General features: G+C 41.3%; 1 protein-coding gene across 1 annotated transcript in view; it reads right to left on the reverse strand.

The window, feature by feature from the left end:
* Nucleotides 1-18331, reverse strand: part of KATNAL2 (katanin catalytic subunit A1 like 2) — a 90721-nt gene that overhangs the window by 36770 nt on the left and 35620 nt on the right. Inside the window, exons 2-3 of the mRNA XM_060121942.1 lie at nt 3213-3379; nt 1862-1901 (exon numbers count right to left, since the gene is read on the reverse strand). Coding sequence (XP_059977925.1) covers nt 1862-1901; nt 3213-3285 — 113 coding nt within the window. The 5' untranslated portion in view covers nt 3286-3379. The remainder of the gene's footprint in view (nt 1-1861; nt 1902-3212; nt 3380-18331) is intronic.

Raw genomic sequence — 18331 nt, forward strand, 5'->3', positions numbered from 1 at the left:
CATCAGCAATCACAGCATACTGTCGACTCACACTGCATCTTCTGTCACTCAGATTTCTAGGTCTCAGATTTTGGAATAATGGAGCTATTTGTTGTGAATCTTTGATTAGACCTTAAACATTATTTCATTACAGTTCATCTTGCTATTCTGGACCCATCTCCTAATTTGTCCAGATCTTTTGGCATCCTAATTCTGTCATTCGTCACACAAGGTAACCTTTCCTCCTTTGGGTCATCTGCAAATCTGTAAAGTCGGAGCTTGCTCTCTGGTGTGAGATGCAGGAATTAGGAAAAAGCACTTTCATTTGTTAATAACCAGTCTCATGACACAACCTCTCATTTCAATAACTATTTTAAGTAGAAAATTATACACAAACACCATGCATCACTTTTCTAGTTATCCTTCCTGACGCCAACCCTTTGCCATCCAACCTCGATGGTTGCCATGTACAAACAGCTACCCAGAGAGGGGCTGAAGAAGCCCCCAGCTGTCCGATGCCACCATGCTCCAGCCCTAAAGGGAGGCAAAGGGCTCCAGGGACATTCACTCACAGAACGTTCTGCCAGGTAAGGAATGCTGAGGAAGTTCCAGACATGAATGTGTGGCTGCAAAGCTATCAGAATCCAAATGCGCCCCAAAGCTGCCTCTTAAAATGCTGCTCACTGTTTCTGTTCTCAAGTAGTTATCATTTATTACCAGAGTCTGACTAGCTTTATGGAAACCATAAATAAAAGAAGAACACTTTGGTCAAAACAGTAAACCTGTTCCTAAAGAGTCGCACAAAGCAAAGGTAGCCTCAGGCTGAGTATCACAGTGAGTATCATCAGGAAGCAGGCTCGGGCTCCAGGGCTCTTCTACAAGCGATGTCAAACACCTTCGCTCATAAAAGGTGAGGTGTCTCAGTCCCTTCCTTCTTAGGCTGCAGACAAGGGACTGGAGTCACAGAGCAGAGAGCCTAGTGGGATTCGCGGAATTCACAACACTTCTTGATGGCCTAATGAGTTGCTTATTATGATCACAATCTAAGTTTACTCCTTTCAATTGCATTCTAAGATTTTAAAAAATGTTGTTCACTGCCTGAGTGGTTGTGTGGCCCCTGCCGGAAGCCCACTTCCACCTTCCCCTGAGGTCTGGGCTTTATTGTAATACCACAGGCCTTGATGCCCCAAAGCTGTGCCGTCCGGGGCATTTCTGAACAGGCTCCGACGACAGGGGTGTGGTCTGGAGTGAAGAGAGGAATGGGATGGACACTGAGGCAAGACTGGGGGCCTGTGTCAGCCCAGGATGGTCAAGAGACAGAGGGGCTCTAATCAGATACCCCAAGTGCCAGATGAGACTTGGATTTGAGAAGCTGGAGAAAGAAATATAAGGTGAGCATGAGAAAAGGAGAGGAAAAGATAGATCTGATTCCCTTCAGACAGTCAGGACATGTGATCTGGAGTGCACAAAGAAATGACAGGTACGACATGAAAAGGGAAAATTTTATTTCTTGGGTGCTTACTATGTGGCAGGAACTCACTATGTGTCAGGCTCCTGCTCCAAGCTTGTAAGTGGCAGAGCTGGGAGCTGAACATGGGTCTTTTAATCTCTGAGGTCCGTACTTTTCATACCACCCAGCCTAGAAAGACAGAGCATCAGTGGACGCAATTCTTTGTGGTAAAACCAGAGAACCAACAGACATTGGTCCATGTCCTGAACATCTGTAACATGAGGGGAACCCGTGGCTGGGTCCACCAAGGTCACAGGACCAGTCTGGTATTGCTGGTAGGCAGACATGGAGCTGCACTAGAGAATCTTCTGGAAACAGATCCCACAAACTCCTAGAGTTGAGTTGGTCAAGATGAATTACTATTTACTTTACCTTCTGGTCTTCCCTCCACTTCTTTGTGGTAAATTATTTTCTGCTGTGGCAAAACAAATATTGGGAGGAAAAGGAAAGATTTAATTTTTAAGAGAAAGCGATTTTTCAGGTATGTTTTTCCTTTTACATTGTTCTTAAAATTTGTGCTACATCCATAAACTCTAAGCTATTCTCATCCAGAGAGGAGTGGAATTACCTACCGGCGAAGAGAAAGAAGCCCATGCTTCCCAAGCATTTCCACACAAGGACCCCAAAGACCTCAGATATTAAACATGTTGGAGAACACAGACTCAGTGGCACCTCCAATGTGGGCTAGCTTTATAGTTACCATTTTATTAAGTTTTCATGAACTTGACACCATTTTGCTGTGGTCCCTGGGACACCAGGATGATTGCATGAGCCTGGCAGGGAACACTTACCAGTCTATTCTGCCTGTTTACCTTAAAAAAAAAGACATTGTGTCCAATATCCCAGGAGAGTGTGGTTCCAAGCTAGAACTAGCATTCTAGATATCAGATCATGTCAATAACAGTCCTGGCGGCCCAGTGGTTAGGAGTCAGTGCATTTTCTGCCAAAACCCAGATCCAACAACCAGCCAAGGATGTGGAGCTTTGAACCCTGCATTGGAAGGGAGCTCAGATAAAACACCACCCTCTCAGAACACCTCCAGCTCTGAGATTCAGTGCTGGCTAATTTTAATTGATATTCCTCTTGGTTTCCTGGTCCCCACATGAAATGTTAAAGTCTGTGGCTTAACAAGTGCCTTGTAAACAGGACAATGATCTCCCTTGGTTTATAATTACTTTCCCCACTTACAGACTTCTAAGTCAATGTCACTACAAAACACAGGACCCTAACTTTAGATCTTTCCTCCAGCCAGCCTCCTTGACTGTTAACCTATACTGGGTCTTTGCATTATATTGATCATTATCTGGATTGATGGCTTCCAAAAGCATTTCATTATCTATACATGAGCTATTAGCCTCACCAATACTCATTTTCATGTTATTTTCAAGATGGATAATAGGTCTTCCCAACAAGAAAAAAGTCTTCTGTCACTTATTGTCTTCCAACAGCTCTTTTCATCTCTAAAGAAACGAAAGTAATGCTGATCTTCTAAAAAGTACCTGTGACACACTGGGGTTTTGCTTTCACTGCCCTAAATCATACAGTCCTCAAACAAATGCCAAAGTGACAAAAGGGACATCAATGTCCAGATGTCATGTTTAAATTGTCTGCACTGGATCTAAGAGAGGCTACACAATCCTTCTGGTCTATTCCTTCAGTGTAGGGTGGGGGACATCATCTATCTGGAAATAAAATGAGGAAGAAACACGAAACGTAAAGATACCTGTGTCTGATGCCTTTTTGACAATTTTGGGGTATTTCTGAAATTTTATAAAATAATAGCTCTCATATTCCATCAAAATAGTTTCAAGATCAACGTTGTCACAAACTTCAAAACGTCGTAACCCCAGTTTAGTTTCTTGCTCCAAAGCATTGGCTGCATCAATATATCTGGCCATTTCACAGGAGAAAGAAAAAATTAACTCTAGGTAAAAAGAATGAAGGCAAACAGGCATCATAAGTCCAAGGAGACTCAATACAAATAGTAAGCTTATATTAAAGAGTACATCAAATGAAAACTAGAATACATGGGGTTTGCCTATAGAGAAAGAAGCCCCACATAGGTTAAGTATATACAAATATTGTCTTTCAAAACATTTTGTAAGTACTTAAAAGTCAAATAACTAAATCAACTAAGAAAATGTCTTGTAATTTACTTTTACTCATTTTTAGCCAAAGATGATTATTTGCCCAACTTGATTACTTCTTTATTTACCAGTATTCATTTTAGGTCACATTTGACAATTGATAAAACCCCAATTCAACCCCAACAGGCAAGATTTGCCATCACTGAGGCAACTCAAAAGAATATGTCATGTGCTCTAAAGGGAATTCCAAAAATATGTTGATCAATATCACCGAGGAAATTTAGTATAAGAAGACGTCATCTACTTGGATGTATTGTATTTCTGATAATTTCTTCATCAGTCACAGATTATACTACCAGGTGCCTCTGCATGCATGTAGTGTCATCACCATGGGTTTCTCACTCGTTTTTAACGTGGTCAGTTGTAAGGCCATCTGACTTAAGTGGTCTTAGCAATGAAGGCAAGCTCCTTGTCTCACAATCCTCTGAAAGTGGAAAAACTCTCTGGTTTTAATCTGAGTCCCTAACTTCTTTTAAAACCAAAAATTCTCTCCTGAAAACTGTGCAATATGCACAAATTAGCATACAATTCCAGGAGCTCATCCAAGGACCTCAGATTAAAAATTCTCATTGCAGTTAGAGTTCCTTCTCTTTGATTTCAAATCTGGGAAGGTAGAGGAGAAAACTCTTTTTTATTATGCTTCCTTCCCTGTCCCAGATTCAGATCAGTTAGAAGACTAGACTTCCTTGAAAGAGGTTGCCATGGCTATTTCCAATGACCTTGCTAATTTTAAAGAATTTGCAAACATCAATTGACTGTAGTCTGTCAGCTTCTATACTTATTAATGGCTCACCACGCTTCTACCCAATGTCTTAATCACCATTTTACAGAGATAAAAACTAAATACATTTTTATTAATAATTTTTGTTTAGTATGATGTAATACATGTTCATTTAAAAAAACACTAGAAAATACAGATGAGTCAAAAGAACATTCCATTACTCAAAGATAATGACTGTTAACATTTTCTCTCTTTCCAAACATTTTTTAAATGATTAAAAACACATATGCTTACATATATGCACTTGTTTAAAAAAAAAAAAAGATGGGAACCTACACTATAGATTGCTTGTATATATAAAGATTGTTTTTATTGTCAGCAATATAAAGATTGCTGACATCACATTACATTCTGAACTCTTCCCAGGATCATAGGGGGTTTTTTTGTTCTTTTGGGGGCGAGTCTTTTTTTTTTTTTAACATCTTTATTGGAGTATAACTGCTTTACAATGGTGTGTTAGTTTCTGCTTTATAACAAAGTGAATCAGTTATACATATACATATATCCCCATATCTCTTCCCTCTTGCGTCTCCCTCCCGATCATGTGGTTTTGACTTAAACAAAAAGTATAAGAATACATGATGAGGGGCGGAGTCAAGATGGCGTATTAGGAGGATTTGGAATTCGCGTCTCCTCACAACTAGGGTACCTACCAGGCACCGGAGGGAGACCATGGACACCTAAGGGGACGGGAGGTACCCCCAGCGACCGGGTAGGACGTGGGTCGTGGGGGGAGTGCAGGGGGAGAAGTGGAGGCGGGACGGGAGTGGCGCCCGAGGGGCGGCTGGGGGAGGGGAAGGGATCCCACGCCCAAAGGGGGAAACTGGGGAACACTGGGAGGGCAGAGGATCCAAAGGGAGCGTGGCCAGGTTTCCCCTGCCCACTCAGGCCCTCAGGAACCTGCTGAGATCCCAGGCCTGATACTCTGCCCACCTAGGCCCCCTCCAGCCACGCGGGTCCTGAGGGAGTGGGAGGGAGGGAAGGGGGAGCAAAAGTAAAGGCCAGACCTCCGGGACCAGCATCCCTGAGGGGTGGCTGGGGGAGGGGAGGAGTTCCAACACCCAGCGGGACCCACCCACAGTTAGGGGTCCAGTGGCGACGGGAGAGACCCTGAGGGAGATGGTGGGGGAGGGGCACGAAGGAATGGAAGGGAACGGGGCCAGCACTTTCCCTGTCCTCTTAGGCACCAGGGAGCCTCTTGGGCTCCCGGGCCTAATCCTCTGCCCTCGGAGCCTCCCTCCTGCTGTGCAGAGCCCAAGCCCCGCCCCTACACCCCCACACAGGGCCCCACCTCTACACTCGGAGACCCTCTCCAACGCTCTGGGCCTAAACCCCACACACACACCCTCACCCAGGGCCCTACCTTCAAACTCCGGAACTCCACACTCCAGAGGCCCCCCTTTCTACATGCTGCCTCTCCCCTTCCGAGCAGGTCCTAAGCAGAGGCCCCGCCCCACGCTTGAACGTTGCCCCGCCTAGGCCCCACCCCCAAGGCCTTTTCTGGCTGCATGGGTCCTGAGCCTAGGCCCCACCCCATGCTCAAACGTCACCTCCCACCTGCCTAGGTCCCGCCCCACCCTAAACCCCACCCCTGCCTAAATTCCACCCTGCCTAAACTCTGCCCCCATAGCCAAGGCTCTTTATTTTCCTTTTTTCCTCTTTTAGATTGGGGTTCTGTTTTACCTTGTTGATTCATTGTTGTTGATTCTTTTATATTTTTATTTTTCCTAATAAATCTTTTATTTTCCTAATTTTCTTTTATTCTTTATACTTTGTTATTGTTCTCTCCTTCTGGCTTGTCTCCCCCACCCTTTTTATTTTCTTTTTTCTGTTGTGGTTTTATTTTACCTTGTTGTACTTGTTTCAATTATAGTTTTATTTTTCCTAACATATATTTTATGTGTCTAATGTTATTTTGTTTTTTATTCTTTGATATTGTACTGCTTTTTTTCTTTCTTACTTTTTTTTTCCCATGCCGCGAAGCTTGCAGGATCTTGGTTCCCAGGCTGGTGGCTGGACCCAAGCTCCTGTGGTGGGAGCTCTGAGTCCAAACTGCTGGACTAACAGAGAACCTCAGACCCCAGGAAATATGAATCGGAGTGAGGCCTCCCAGAGGTCCTCATCTCAGCACCAAGACCCAGCTCTATCCAACTGAGTGCAAACTCCAGTGCTGGACATCTCAGGCCAAACAACCAGTAAGACAGCACTACCCAACAACAAAAACAAAAAACTGAAATGACAAAAAAATATGTTACAGACAGGGAGCGAGTTAAAAACCTACAAGACCAAATAAATGAAGACGAAATAGGCAAACTACCTGAAGAACAATTCAGAGTAATGATAGTATAGATGATCCAAAATCTCAGAAACAGAATGGAGAAAATACAAGAAACATTTAACAAGGATGTAGAAGAACTAAACAGCAAACAAACAGTGAGGAACAACACAATTACTGAAATTAAAAATATTCTAGGGCTTCCCTGGTGGCACAGTGGTTAAGAATCCGCCTGCCAATGCAGGGGACCTGGGTTCGGGCCCTGGTCCTGGAAGATCCCACATGCTGCGGAGCAACTGAGCCCACGCGCAACAACTACTGAGCCTGCGTTCTAGAGCCCGTGAGCCACAACTACTGAGCCTATGCCACAACTACTGAGCCTGCGTGCCACAACTACTGAACCTGCGCTCTAGAGCCCGTGCTCCACAACAAAAGAAGCCACCGCAATAAGATGCCCACACACTGCAACGAAGAGTAGCCCAGGCTCTCCGCAACTAGAGAAAGCCCACGCACAGCAAGGAATATCCAATGCAGCCAAAAATAAATAAATTAAATAAACAAATTAAAAATAAATACTCTGGAAGGAATCAACAGCAGAATAACTGGGGCAGAAGAATGGATAAGTGAGCTGGAAGATAAAATGGTGGAAATAACTGCAAGGGAGCAGAATAAAGAAAAAAGAATGAAAACAATTGAGGACAGTCCCAGAGACCTCTGAGACAACATTAAAAGCACCAACATTCGAATTATAGGGGTCCCAGAAGAAGAGAAAAGGAAAGGGTCTGAGAAAATATTTTAAGATATTATAGTCGAAAACTTTCCTAACAAGGGAAAGGAAATAGTCAATCAAGTCCAGGAAGCACAGAGAGTCCCATATAGGATAAACCCAAAGAGAAACACACCAAGACACGTATTAACCAAACTATCAAAAATTAAATACAAAGAAAAAACACTCAAAGCAGCAAGGGAAAAGCAACAAAAAACATACAAGGGAATCTCCAGAAGGTTAACAGCCGATGTTTCAGCAGAAACTCTGCAAGCCAGAAGGGAGTGGCAGGACATATTTAAAGTGATGAAAGGGAAAAACCTACAACCAAGATTACTCTACCCAGCAAGGATCTCATTCAGATTTGATGGAGAAATTAAAACCTTTACAGACAAGCAAAAGTTAAGAGAATTCAGCACAACCAAACCAGCTTTACAACAAATGCTAAAGGAACTTCTCTAGGCAGGAAACACAAGACAAGGAAAAGACATACAAAAACAAACCAAAAACAATTAAGAAAATGGTAATTAGGAACATATATATCGATAATTACCTTAAATGTAAATGGATTAAATGCTCCAACCAAAAGACATAGACTGGCTAAACGGATACAAAAACAAGACCTCTATATATGCTGTCTACAAGAGACCCACTTCAGACCTAGGGACACATACAGTCTGAAAGTGAGGGGATAGAAAAAGATATTCCATGCAAACGGAAATCAAAAGAAAGCTGGAGCAGCAAGTCTCATATCAGACAAAATAGACTTTAAAATAAAGACTATTACAAGAGGCAAAGACGGACACTACATAATGATCAAGGGATCAATCCAAGAAGAAGATATAAAAATTGTAAATATTTATGCACCCAACGTAGGAGTACCTCAACACATAAGGCAAATGCTAACAACCATAAAAGAGGAAATTGACAGTAACACAATAATAGTAGGGGACTTTAACACCCCATTTTCACCAATGGACAGATCATCCAAAATGGAAATAAATAAGGAAACACAAGCTTTGCATGACACATTAAACAAGATGGACTTAATTGATATTTATAGGACATTCCATCCAAAAACAACAGAATACACTTTCTTCTCAAGTGCTCATGGAACATTCTCCAGGATAGACCACATCTTGGGTCACAAATCAAGCCTTCATAAATTTAAGAATATTGAAATCATATTAAGTATTTATTCTGACCACAACGCTATGAGACTAGTTATCAATTATAGGAAAAAAACCTGTAAAAAATACCAACACAAGAGGCTAAACAACATGCTACTAAAAACCAAGAGATCATTGAAGAAATCAAAGAGGAGATCAAAAAATACCCAGAAACAAATGGCTATGAAAACACGACAACTCAAAACCTATGGGATGCAGCAAAAGCAGTTCTAACAGGGAAGTTTATAGCAATACAATCCTACCTCAAAAAACAAGAAAAACCTCAAATAAACAACCTAACCTTACACCTAAAGCAATTAGAGAAAGAAAAACAAAAAAACCCCAAAGTTAGCAGAAGGAAAGAAATCATAAAGATCAGAACTAAATGAAAAAGCAATGAAAGAAACGATAGCAAAGATCAATAAAACTAAAAGCTGGTCCTTTGAGAAGATAAACAAAATTGATACACCATTAGCCAGAATCATCAAGAAAAAAGGGAGAAGACTCCAATCAATAGAATTAGAAATGAAAAAGGAGAAGTAACAACTGACACTGCAGAAATACAAAGGATCAGGAGAGATTACTATAAGCAACTATATGCCAATAAAATGGACAACCTGGAAGAAATGGACAAATTCTTAGAAAAGCATAACCTCCCGAGACTGAACCAGGAAGAAATAGAAAATATAAACAGACCAATCACATGCACTGAAATTGAAACTGTGATTAAAAATTTTCCACAAACAAAAGCCCAGGACCAGATGGCTTCACAGGCGAATTCTATCAAACATTTAGAGAAGAGCTAACACCTATCCTTCTCAAACTCTTCCAAAATATAGCAGAGGGAGGAACACTCCCAAACTCATTCTACGAGGCCACCATCACCCTGATACCAAAACCAGACAAAGATGTCACAGAAAAAGAAAACTACAGGCCAATATCTCTGATGAACATAGATGCAAAAATCCTCAACAAAGTACTAGCAAACAGAATCCAACAGCACATTAAAAGGATCATACACCATGATCAAGTGGGGTTTATCCCAGGAATGCAAGGATTCTTCAATATACGATAATCAATCAATGTGATACACCATATTAACAAACTGAAGGATAAAAACCATATGATAATCTCAATAGATGCAGAAAAAGCTTTTGACAAAATTCAACACCCATTTATGATAAAAAGTCTCCAGAAAGTAGGCATAGAGGGAACTTACCTCAGCATAATAAAGGCCATATATGACAAACCCACAGCCAACATCATTCTCAATGATGAAAAACTGAAACCATTTCCTCTAAAATCTGGAAAAAGACAAGGTTACCCACTCACATCACTATTATTCAACATCGTTTTGGAAGTTTTAGCCACAGCAATCAGAGAAGAAAAAGAAATAAAAGGAATCCAAATTGGAAAACAAGAAGTAAAACTGTCACTGTTTGCAGATGACATGGTACTATATATACATAGAGAATCCTAAAGATGCTATCAGAAAACTACTAGAGCTAATCAATAAATTTGGTAAAGTAGCAGAATACAAAATCCACAGAAATCTCTTGCATTCCTATACATTAAAGATGAAAAATCTGAAAGAGACATTAAGGAAACACTCCCATTTACCACTGCGACAAAAAGAATTAAATACCTAGGAATAAACCTACCTAAGGAGACAAAAGACCTCTATGCAGAACTATAAGACACTGTTGAAAGAAGTTAAAGATGATACAAACAGATGGAGAGATATACCATGTTCTGCGATTGGAAGAATCAACATTGTGAAAATGACTCTACTACCCAAAGCAATCTACAGATTCAATGCAATTCCTATCAAACTACCAATGGCATTTTTCACAGAAGTAGAACAAAAAATTTCACAATTTGTATGGAAACACAAAAGACCCCGAATAGCCAAAGCAATCTTGAGAAAGAAAAATGGAACTGGAGGAATCAGGCTCCCTGACTTCAGACTATACTACAAAGCTACAGTAATCAAGACAGTATGGTACTGGCACAAAAACAGAAAGATAGATCAATGGAACAGGATAGAAAGCCCAGAGATAAACCCAGGCACATATGGTCACCTTATCTTTGATAAAGGAGGCAAGAATATACAATGGAGAAAAGACAGCCTCTTCAATAAGTGGTGCTGGGAAAACTGGACAGCTACATGTAAAAGAATGAAATTAGAGCATTCCCTAACGCCATACACAAAAATAAACTCAAAATGGATTAAAGACCTAAATGTATGGCCAGACATTATAAAATTCTTAGAGCAAAACATAGGAGGAACACTCTATGACATAAATCACCGCAAGATTCTTTTTGACCCACCTCCTAGAGAAATGGAAATAAAAACAAAAATAAACAAATGGGACCTAATGAAACATAAAAGCTTTTGCACAGCAAAGGAAACTATAAACAAGATGAAAAGACAACCCTCAGAATGGGAGAAAATATTTGCAAATGAAGCAACTGACAGAGGATTACTCTCCAAAATATAAAGGCAGTTCATGCAGCTCAATATCAAAAAAAACAAACAACCCAATCCAAAAATGGGCAGAAGACCTAAACAGACATTTCTCCAAAGAAGACATACAGATTGCCAACAAACACATGAAAGGATGCTCAACATCACTAATCATTAGAGAAATGCAAATCAAAACTACAATGAGGTATCACCTCACACTGGTCAGAATGGCCATCATCAAAAAATCTACAAACAATAAATTCTGGAGAGGGTGTGGAGAAAAGGGAACCCTCTTGCACTGTTGATGGGAATGTGAATTGATACATCCACTATGGAGAACACTATGGAGGTTCCTTAAAAAACTAAAAATAGAAGTACTATATGACCCAGCAATCCCACTACTGGGCATATACCCTGAGAAAACCATAATTCAAAAAGAGTCATGTACCACAACATGCATTGCAGCACTATTTACAATAGCCAGAACATGGAAGCAAGCTAAGTGTCCATTGACAGATGAATGGATAAAGAAGATGTGACACATATATACAGTGGAATATTACTCAGCCATAAAAAGGAACAAAATTGAGTTATTTGTAGTGAGGTAGATGGACCTAGAGTCTGTCATACAGAGTGAAGTAAGTTGGAAAGAGAAAAACAAATACTGTATGGTAACACAGATATATGGAATCTAAAAAAGAAAAGGTTCTGATGAACCTATTGGCAGGACAGGAATAAAGACACAGACGTAGAGAATGGACTTGAGGACATGGGGAGGGGGAAGGGTAAGCTGGGACGAAGTGAAAGAGTAACACTGACATATATACATTACTACATATAAAATAGATAGCTAGTGGGAAGCAGCTGCATAGCACAGGGAGATCAGCTCAGTGCTTTGTGACCACCTAGAGGGGTGGGATAAGGAGGGTGGGAGGAAGACTCGAGAGGGAGGGGATATGGGGGATATACCTATGCATTTGGCTGATTCACTTTGTTATACAGCAGAAACTAACACAACATTGTAAAGCAATTATACTCCAATAGAGATGTGTAAAAAAAAGAAATAGATGATGGCAGGCCCCATATTTCCTAAATTAACTGATCAGGGGAACAGAAGTGCTTCTGTGTTCCTATTCCACTGTTTGGGCTTGAATGAGGTCTGAACTTAATAGGGTTGGCAGGAGGAACCACTGGAAATTCTTAACCAACAGAGTGACAGGACAAGACTTCAAAAAGAGGCATAAGCAGTAAAGAGAAAGACAGAGTAGGAGAGACAGGGAGGCTGTTAAGAGGGACTTAGGCCAGAGGAGATGCATGTGCAGACCTAGAAGAACCTGTAGCCATGACCCTCCACTGTCTGATCTCACTAACTCTCCCTCATGCATTTGAACTCTGCTCTTTCTGTTTCCCTAGTGGTTCCACTTACGCCCTGCCCCTTCTTTCTCTGTGCCCCTGCTTAGAATGTCCTTGTCCATCCCATCTGTCTATCCATATTCTACACATTTTTCAAGACCAGCTCACATCGCCTTCCCTACAAAGCTTTCCCTGATTGTTTATTCCAATACATAATAATCTGTCCTCTTTGTGAATTCTCAGTTTTTCGTTAAAGGCAGGTCTACTTTTCTGACACTGATATGTCCTTAAAAATACCTATAGTTTACTTTTCATCTTGATAATCCACTGGTGAGTCCCTTTCCCAGCAGGTCTCAGGAAAATGATCAACTCTAGTATAATTTTCATCGTTTCTAGATTCCAGAGGCCATCTTGTGGCAAAAAGGGTAAATGCATGCTTTGTAAATAGGAAACTCTTGAGGCCATAATAGCACCTGCAGGAGAAGGGAAATCTATCTGACTTTTGTCTTTTTGTTTTTACAGTTCTCCTTTCTGATACAGTTTCTGAAATACAGAATACATTACAATAAAAATCAAGAATTATCTGTGTAAACGACTGAGTCACTTTCTAATTATTCTACCCATCTACCTGCTAGTAAGTTCTTTAATGGCTGTTCAAATAACATTTGCCAAACATCTATTAATACAATGCTCACAAGGTTGGGGTCTTGTAAGGTGAGTTCAGGTTTTAAAAGGGTCAGTTAATCTATGAAGGCAGCATTTCTCAGAGTGTTCCATGGAAAACTAGTCCCTAAAGTTGGCCTGAGGAAAAAAAGGGTTCCTTGGCCAAATTGGTTTGCAAAGCCCTGAATACTGTGACTTTAGCACAGATATTCCCATTGCACATTAATAAGTCAGAGGATCTGAGAAGTCCTGAAATGAGAGAACCTGTTTAACCCGGTTTAACCCAATGTTTGCCAAGCTTACTTGACCATAAAGCTCTTTTAAAGTTACATCAATTGGGCTTCCCTGGTGGTGCAGTGGTTAAGAATCTGCCTGCCAATGCAGGGACACGGGTTTGAGCCCTGGTCCGGGAAGATCCCACATGCCGTGGAGCAACTAAGCCTGTGCACCACAACTACTGAACCTGCGCTCTAGAGCCCGTGAGACACAACTAATGAGCCCGTGAGACACAACTACTGAGCCCGTGTGCCACAACTACTGAAGCCCGCGCGCCTAGAGCCCGTGCTCTGCAACAAGAGAAGCCACCGCAATGAGAATACCGCAACGAAGAGTAGCCTACACTCACTGCAACTAGAGAAAGTCCGTGCGCAGCAACAAAGACCCAACGCAGCCAAAAATAAATAAATAAATTTATAAAAAAATAAAATAAAGTTACATCAATTAACATTCTGCAGAACGATTGTTTCAGTGTTCCACGCACTTAGAAAACACTGCCTTGAGGTAATTTAGCTCAGGGTTTTTTGAATGGAGCTGAGATTTTATCAAAAGATAACGTAAAATGTGCCAAACCCACTTCCCACTGCTTCAAGTCCTTTGCTGAACCAGGTTGGGTATTAAAAGAATAAAATCCAACTCCTACCTCCTCCATAGTAAAAATAGCAAGGACTCATATACGCTTACTTTGTGCCAGGCACTATTCTAAGCATGTCACATATTTAATCCTCATAATAATAACATCTGCCTGACACTTAAATACCATCTTCCATTACTCCATTTTACAAGCAAGGTAACTGAGGAACAAAGAGGATAAGTAACTTGCCCGAGGTCGCTGGCTAGCAAAGAGTAGAGTGGGCATTTGAACCAAGGCAGGTTGGCTCCTGAGTCTGTGTTCTTACCCAGGAAGCCCCCCTACCACGCCAACCCGCCAGCCCTTGTCTTAGAGCAAACACTCAGCTCCATGCTGCCCTTGGAATTGCTTTCCATGGATGGATGGTGAACAGTGTGGAGCAACTTCAGGAACACTGTCATATTCCAGATGGGGGAAAAAAGGCACAGACAGGACCAAAGTCAGCCTTTCTCTACTCGGGCTCTCACTTCCACCCTCTCGCTGTGTGTGGACACAGAGATTTAGCAGTTGAGCATCACCTGATTGGCCTGCCTGCCAACCATGGGGGCTGGAGAGGGACTCATTTCTCTGGTCTGAGACTGGTGGTGATGTGGAAAGAATGAGCCATTTTCTCAATAAAATTTAAATCCCCAACACCAAAAAGAGAACTGTCTGACAAAACCGTTTCAAAGTAAGTGGACTGAGAAACGTTTTTGTGTTAAAGATGATACAATTCATCATATTTACCCTGAGAAAAGGGCCATTTCCAAAATTGTGACGTTAAGGTATTATGAAAAAGGCCACATTTTGTAATTGAAGATCTTACATGGTCAGTCCAGGGGAGAAAATAAATCAGATTACTCAATAACAAAGTTTGTTCAGAAGTGCAGTGTTATAATTGGTCACCAAAATGCAGTGCCTCTGAAATTTTGGCAAAAAAATTCAAATCCTTCAATGACTTAGATAATAAAAGAATGCTTAAGTACAGTTGCAGTGATTTCATTTTCTGACTTTAAAAAGCCATCACTTTTTTAAAAACTCATAAAATATGCCCCACACACATTCTGATTTTCCTGAGGTGACCCTCAAACAAAACTAAATCTTCCACACTGGAGCAGAGGAATTGGACGGTGAAGACTCTTGGGGTGAGACAGCCTCAAAAGTGCCCCCACCTAGCACCAGGAGACTTCTGGTAAGTTCCTAGACTCCTCTGAGCCTCGATTTCTTCAAATGGGGACCCTAATACTACTTCCCTTAAAATTTAACAGAAAAAATTCCTCAAGGTCCCTAGAACGGTCATTCCCCTCAAGAAGGCACTAGATTCATTTAAAACAGCTGTTGCTGGCACAGCTCAAGAAACAAGGATCAACTCCTCACTCTCATCCCAGCTGCCTCCTACCCTCCCGCCCTCATCAGCTTTCCTTCCTACCTCAGCACTAGGGTTGCTAGATTCTCAAATGTGGCTTTTAGTTACGGTAGCTCTCCTAGTGCACTGATAGCTACTATGTTTATCAGAGGAAAAGATGCTCTTTCAAACTTTTGGGAAAATACAGCAGCTGGTTGGTTCCTCCTGCTCTAAGGCAGGGTTTCTCCATCTTGGCGTGATTGACATTTGGGGCTGTCCTGCGCATATGAAGGATGTTTAGCAGTATCCTGGTCTCCTCCCACTAGATGCCAGTGTGCTGCCCGGGAGGTCTCCAGACATTGCCACATGTCCTCTGAGGGGTTCTCCAGGTTGAGAACCACTGCTCTGACTTGAAAGTTTTGAGCCCGAACCCTGAAACCTGAATATTTTCTTCCTGGCTGAAAACTGAAATGAAAGGAAACTCTAAAGAGTAGCCTTCGGATGCTTGGTGGTCTCTCTCCCTCTCGCAACTCCCAGCATATCAGCAGCATGTAAGTGCTCGCACATGAGGTAGGTGGCCAAACTCAAATGATTCCAAATTTCCTCCCCCTGCCAGCTATAGAATGGGCATCGCACAGGAAAGAGATCTGAGCACAGGCCGTCCAGGGAAATGCAATACTTTTATTCCGAGAGAAGGAAAACTGGGAAGAAAGAATGTTATCTTTATGTACATTAGCCAGCAAGCAGTGGGACCCTGGAAACCGTCTTTGAATGGCCTACACTATCTTCAAACCTGAATGGGAAAGGGAAAGTATCCCATGAACTGGGTAGCTTTGTTAATGAAGTTTTCAAATGCATAATGTGAAAAATATCTAGGTAAATGAGACAATAAAAGTATGTGTCTTGGGGCTTCCTTGGTGGTGCAGTGGTTGAGAGTCCGCCTGCCGATGCAGGGGACATGGGTTTGTGCCCTGGTCCGGGAAGATCCCACATGCCGCGGAGCGGCTGGGCCCGTGAGCCATGGCCGCTGAGCCTGCGCGTCGGGAGCCTGTGCTCCGCAACGGGAGAGGCCACAACAGTGAGAGGCCCGCGTACAGCAAAAAAAAAAAAAAAGGTATGTGTCTAGGTTGCTGTGGGTGGGCAGGGATAGGTAGCGCACAAGAGATTTTAGGGCAGGGAAGCTATTCTGTATGATACTACAATGGTGGATATGTGACTTTTTATGCCTTTGTCAAAACTCGTAGAACTGTACAACACAAGAGCGAACCCTAATGTAAACTATGGACTTTAGCTAATAATAATATATCGATATTGACTCATCAATTACAACAAATGTACCACACCAGTGTAAGATGTTAGTAACAGGGGAGACGGGGCAGGGCGGGGTATTGCTGGTGTATGGGAGCTGTCTGCACTTTCTGTTTTATTTTTCTGGAAATAGAAAACTGCTCTAAAAAATAAAGTTATTAACTGTTTTTAAAAGTGAGTATTTGGAAAAGCAGAAGTCAGAGAAAGAAAGGAATCATCTCTGTAAATATTTTAATGTAACATACCCTTCTTGTGTTAGATAATGCAAAATCAAAATAAGAAGATTTTTTCGTCGTGCTTCTGTCCTCATCTCGCACTGTGAACAAAAAAGAAAATGTAGGTGAGATGACAATGAAATATAACACTCCTTTTATAGCAATAAACCCTTGATGGTAAATGTAACCTGTCAAAAGCAAGAAACATAACTTAAAGGCTGGAAGGCAGTTTGACGTCTCTAAGGATATATAAAGTTGTTTTCCATTGTTATTTTCTTCTCAGAGCTGCCTTCTCAATTGTAAACTGAAGGTACAGTGATTTCGATTGGGATTGCACTTGACTAGTTAACTTCTTACTGCCAAGCTAATTGGCATTTTGTTGCTTATCACCGCAAAGAAACAAATATATGCACATTTATTTGGACCAGGTGAAGGAAAGTAAGATAAACTCATGAGCCAGAAATCAAGATGTACCATCACAGGTACTGACTTGCTACTGCATCTTAAATTCACTCGGAGTCCCACCCAGACCCTGCACAAACGTGGAGATGAGTTCCAATAATCCATTCAGGGGGACCCGGCAGCTGAGCACTTAGAAATCCACTGAGTAGCAGAGGCCATAAAGGGGACATTCCTGCATAACAAATGTGCTTATTCAAACTGGATGAATTTGCACTTTTATTCACAGTATTAATGTGCTACATTACGTTACCTGGTATCTCAAATTCCCCTGAAATGTATTCAGAAAATATTTACTTTCACTAATACTTCCCTTACTTGAAAATAACTTACACAGGTAAGAACTGGATGAAAGCAAAAAAGGCCCTTGAGTGGCCCAAATTATGTCATAAAATCTAGGCACAAACACAATGATGACATAAAAATTTTTCAGGCATTCATCTAAACTTTCTAAAAATTAATGTAATAAAATTAAAAGTGCATAGTTACTTAAAAATCAAATAGTACTATATTTTCTTTCATTTTAAGTTGCTTTTTCATTGTGATAAAATACACATAAAATTTACCATTTTAACCATTTTTCGTACAGTTTCGTGGCGTTAAGTATATTCAAATTGCACAACTATCACTACCATCCATCTTCAGGACTTTTTATCTTCCCCAACTAAAACTCTATATTCTTTAGACAATAACTCCATCCCCGTAACCCCTGCCATCACCATTCTACTTCCTGTCTCAGTGAATTTGCCTATTCCAGGTTCCTCGTATAGGGGGAACTCATTTGTCCTTTTGTGACTGGCTTATTTCACTTACAATAATGTCATCAAGGTTCATCCATGCTGTAGCATGTGTGTGGCTCAGTAATATGGTACTATACATTTGTAAGGAAAAACAGTAATCTCTGTCCCACTCCACTACCCCCTCGCCCCACTCCTGAGAGGCAACAACCTTAATTACTTTAGCTGTTTCTTCTGATATTTGCCTCCATGTTTTTAAACATATCACTGT

Source organism: Lagenorhynchus albirostris, chromosome 14, assembly GCF_949774975.1.
Source record: "Lagenorhynchus albirostris chromosome 14, mLagAlb1.1, whole genome shotgun sequence".
In the NCBI taxonomy this organism is placed as follows: Eukaryota; Metazoa; Chordata; class Mammalia; order Artiodactyla; family Delphinidae; genus Lagenorhynchus; species Lagenorhynchus albirostris.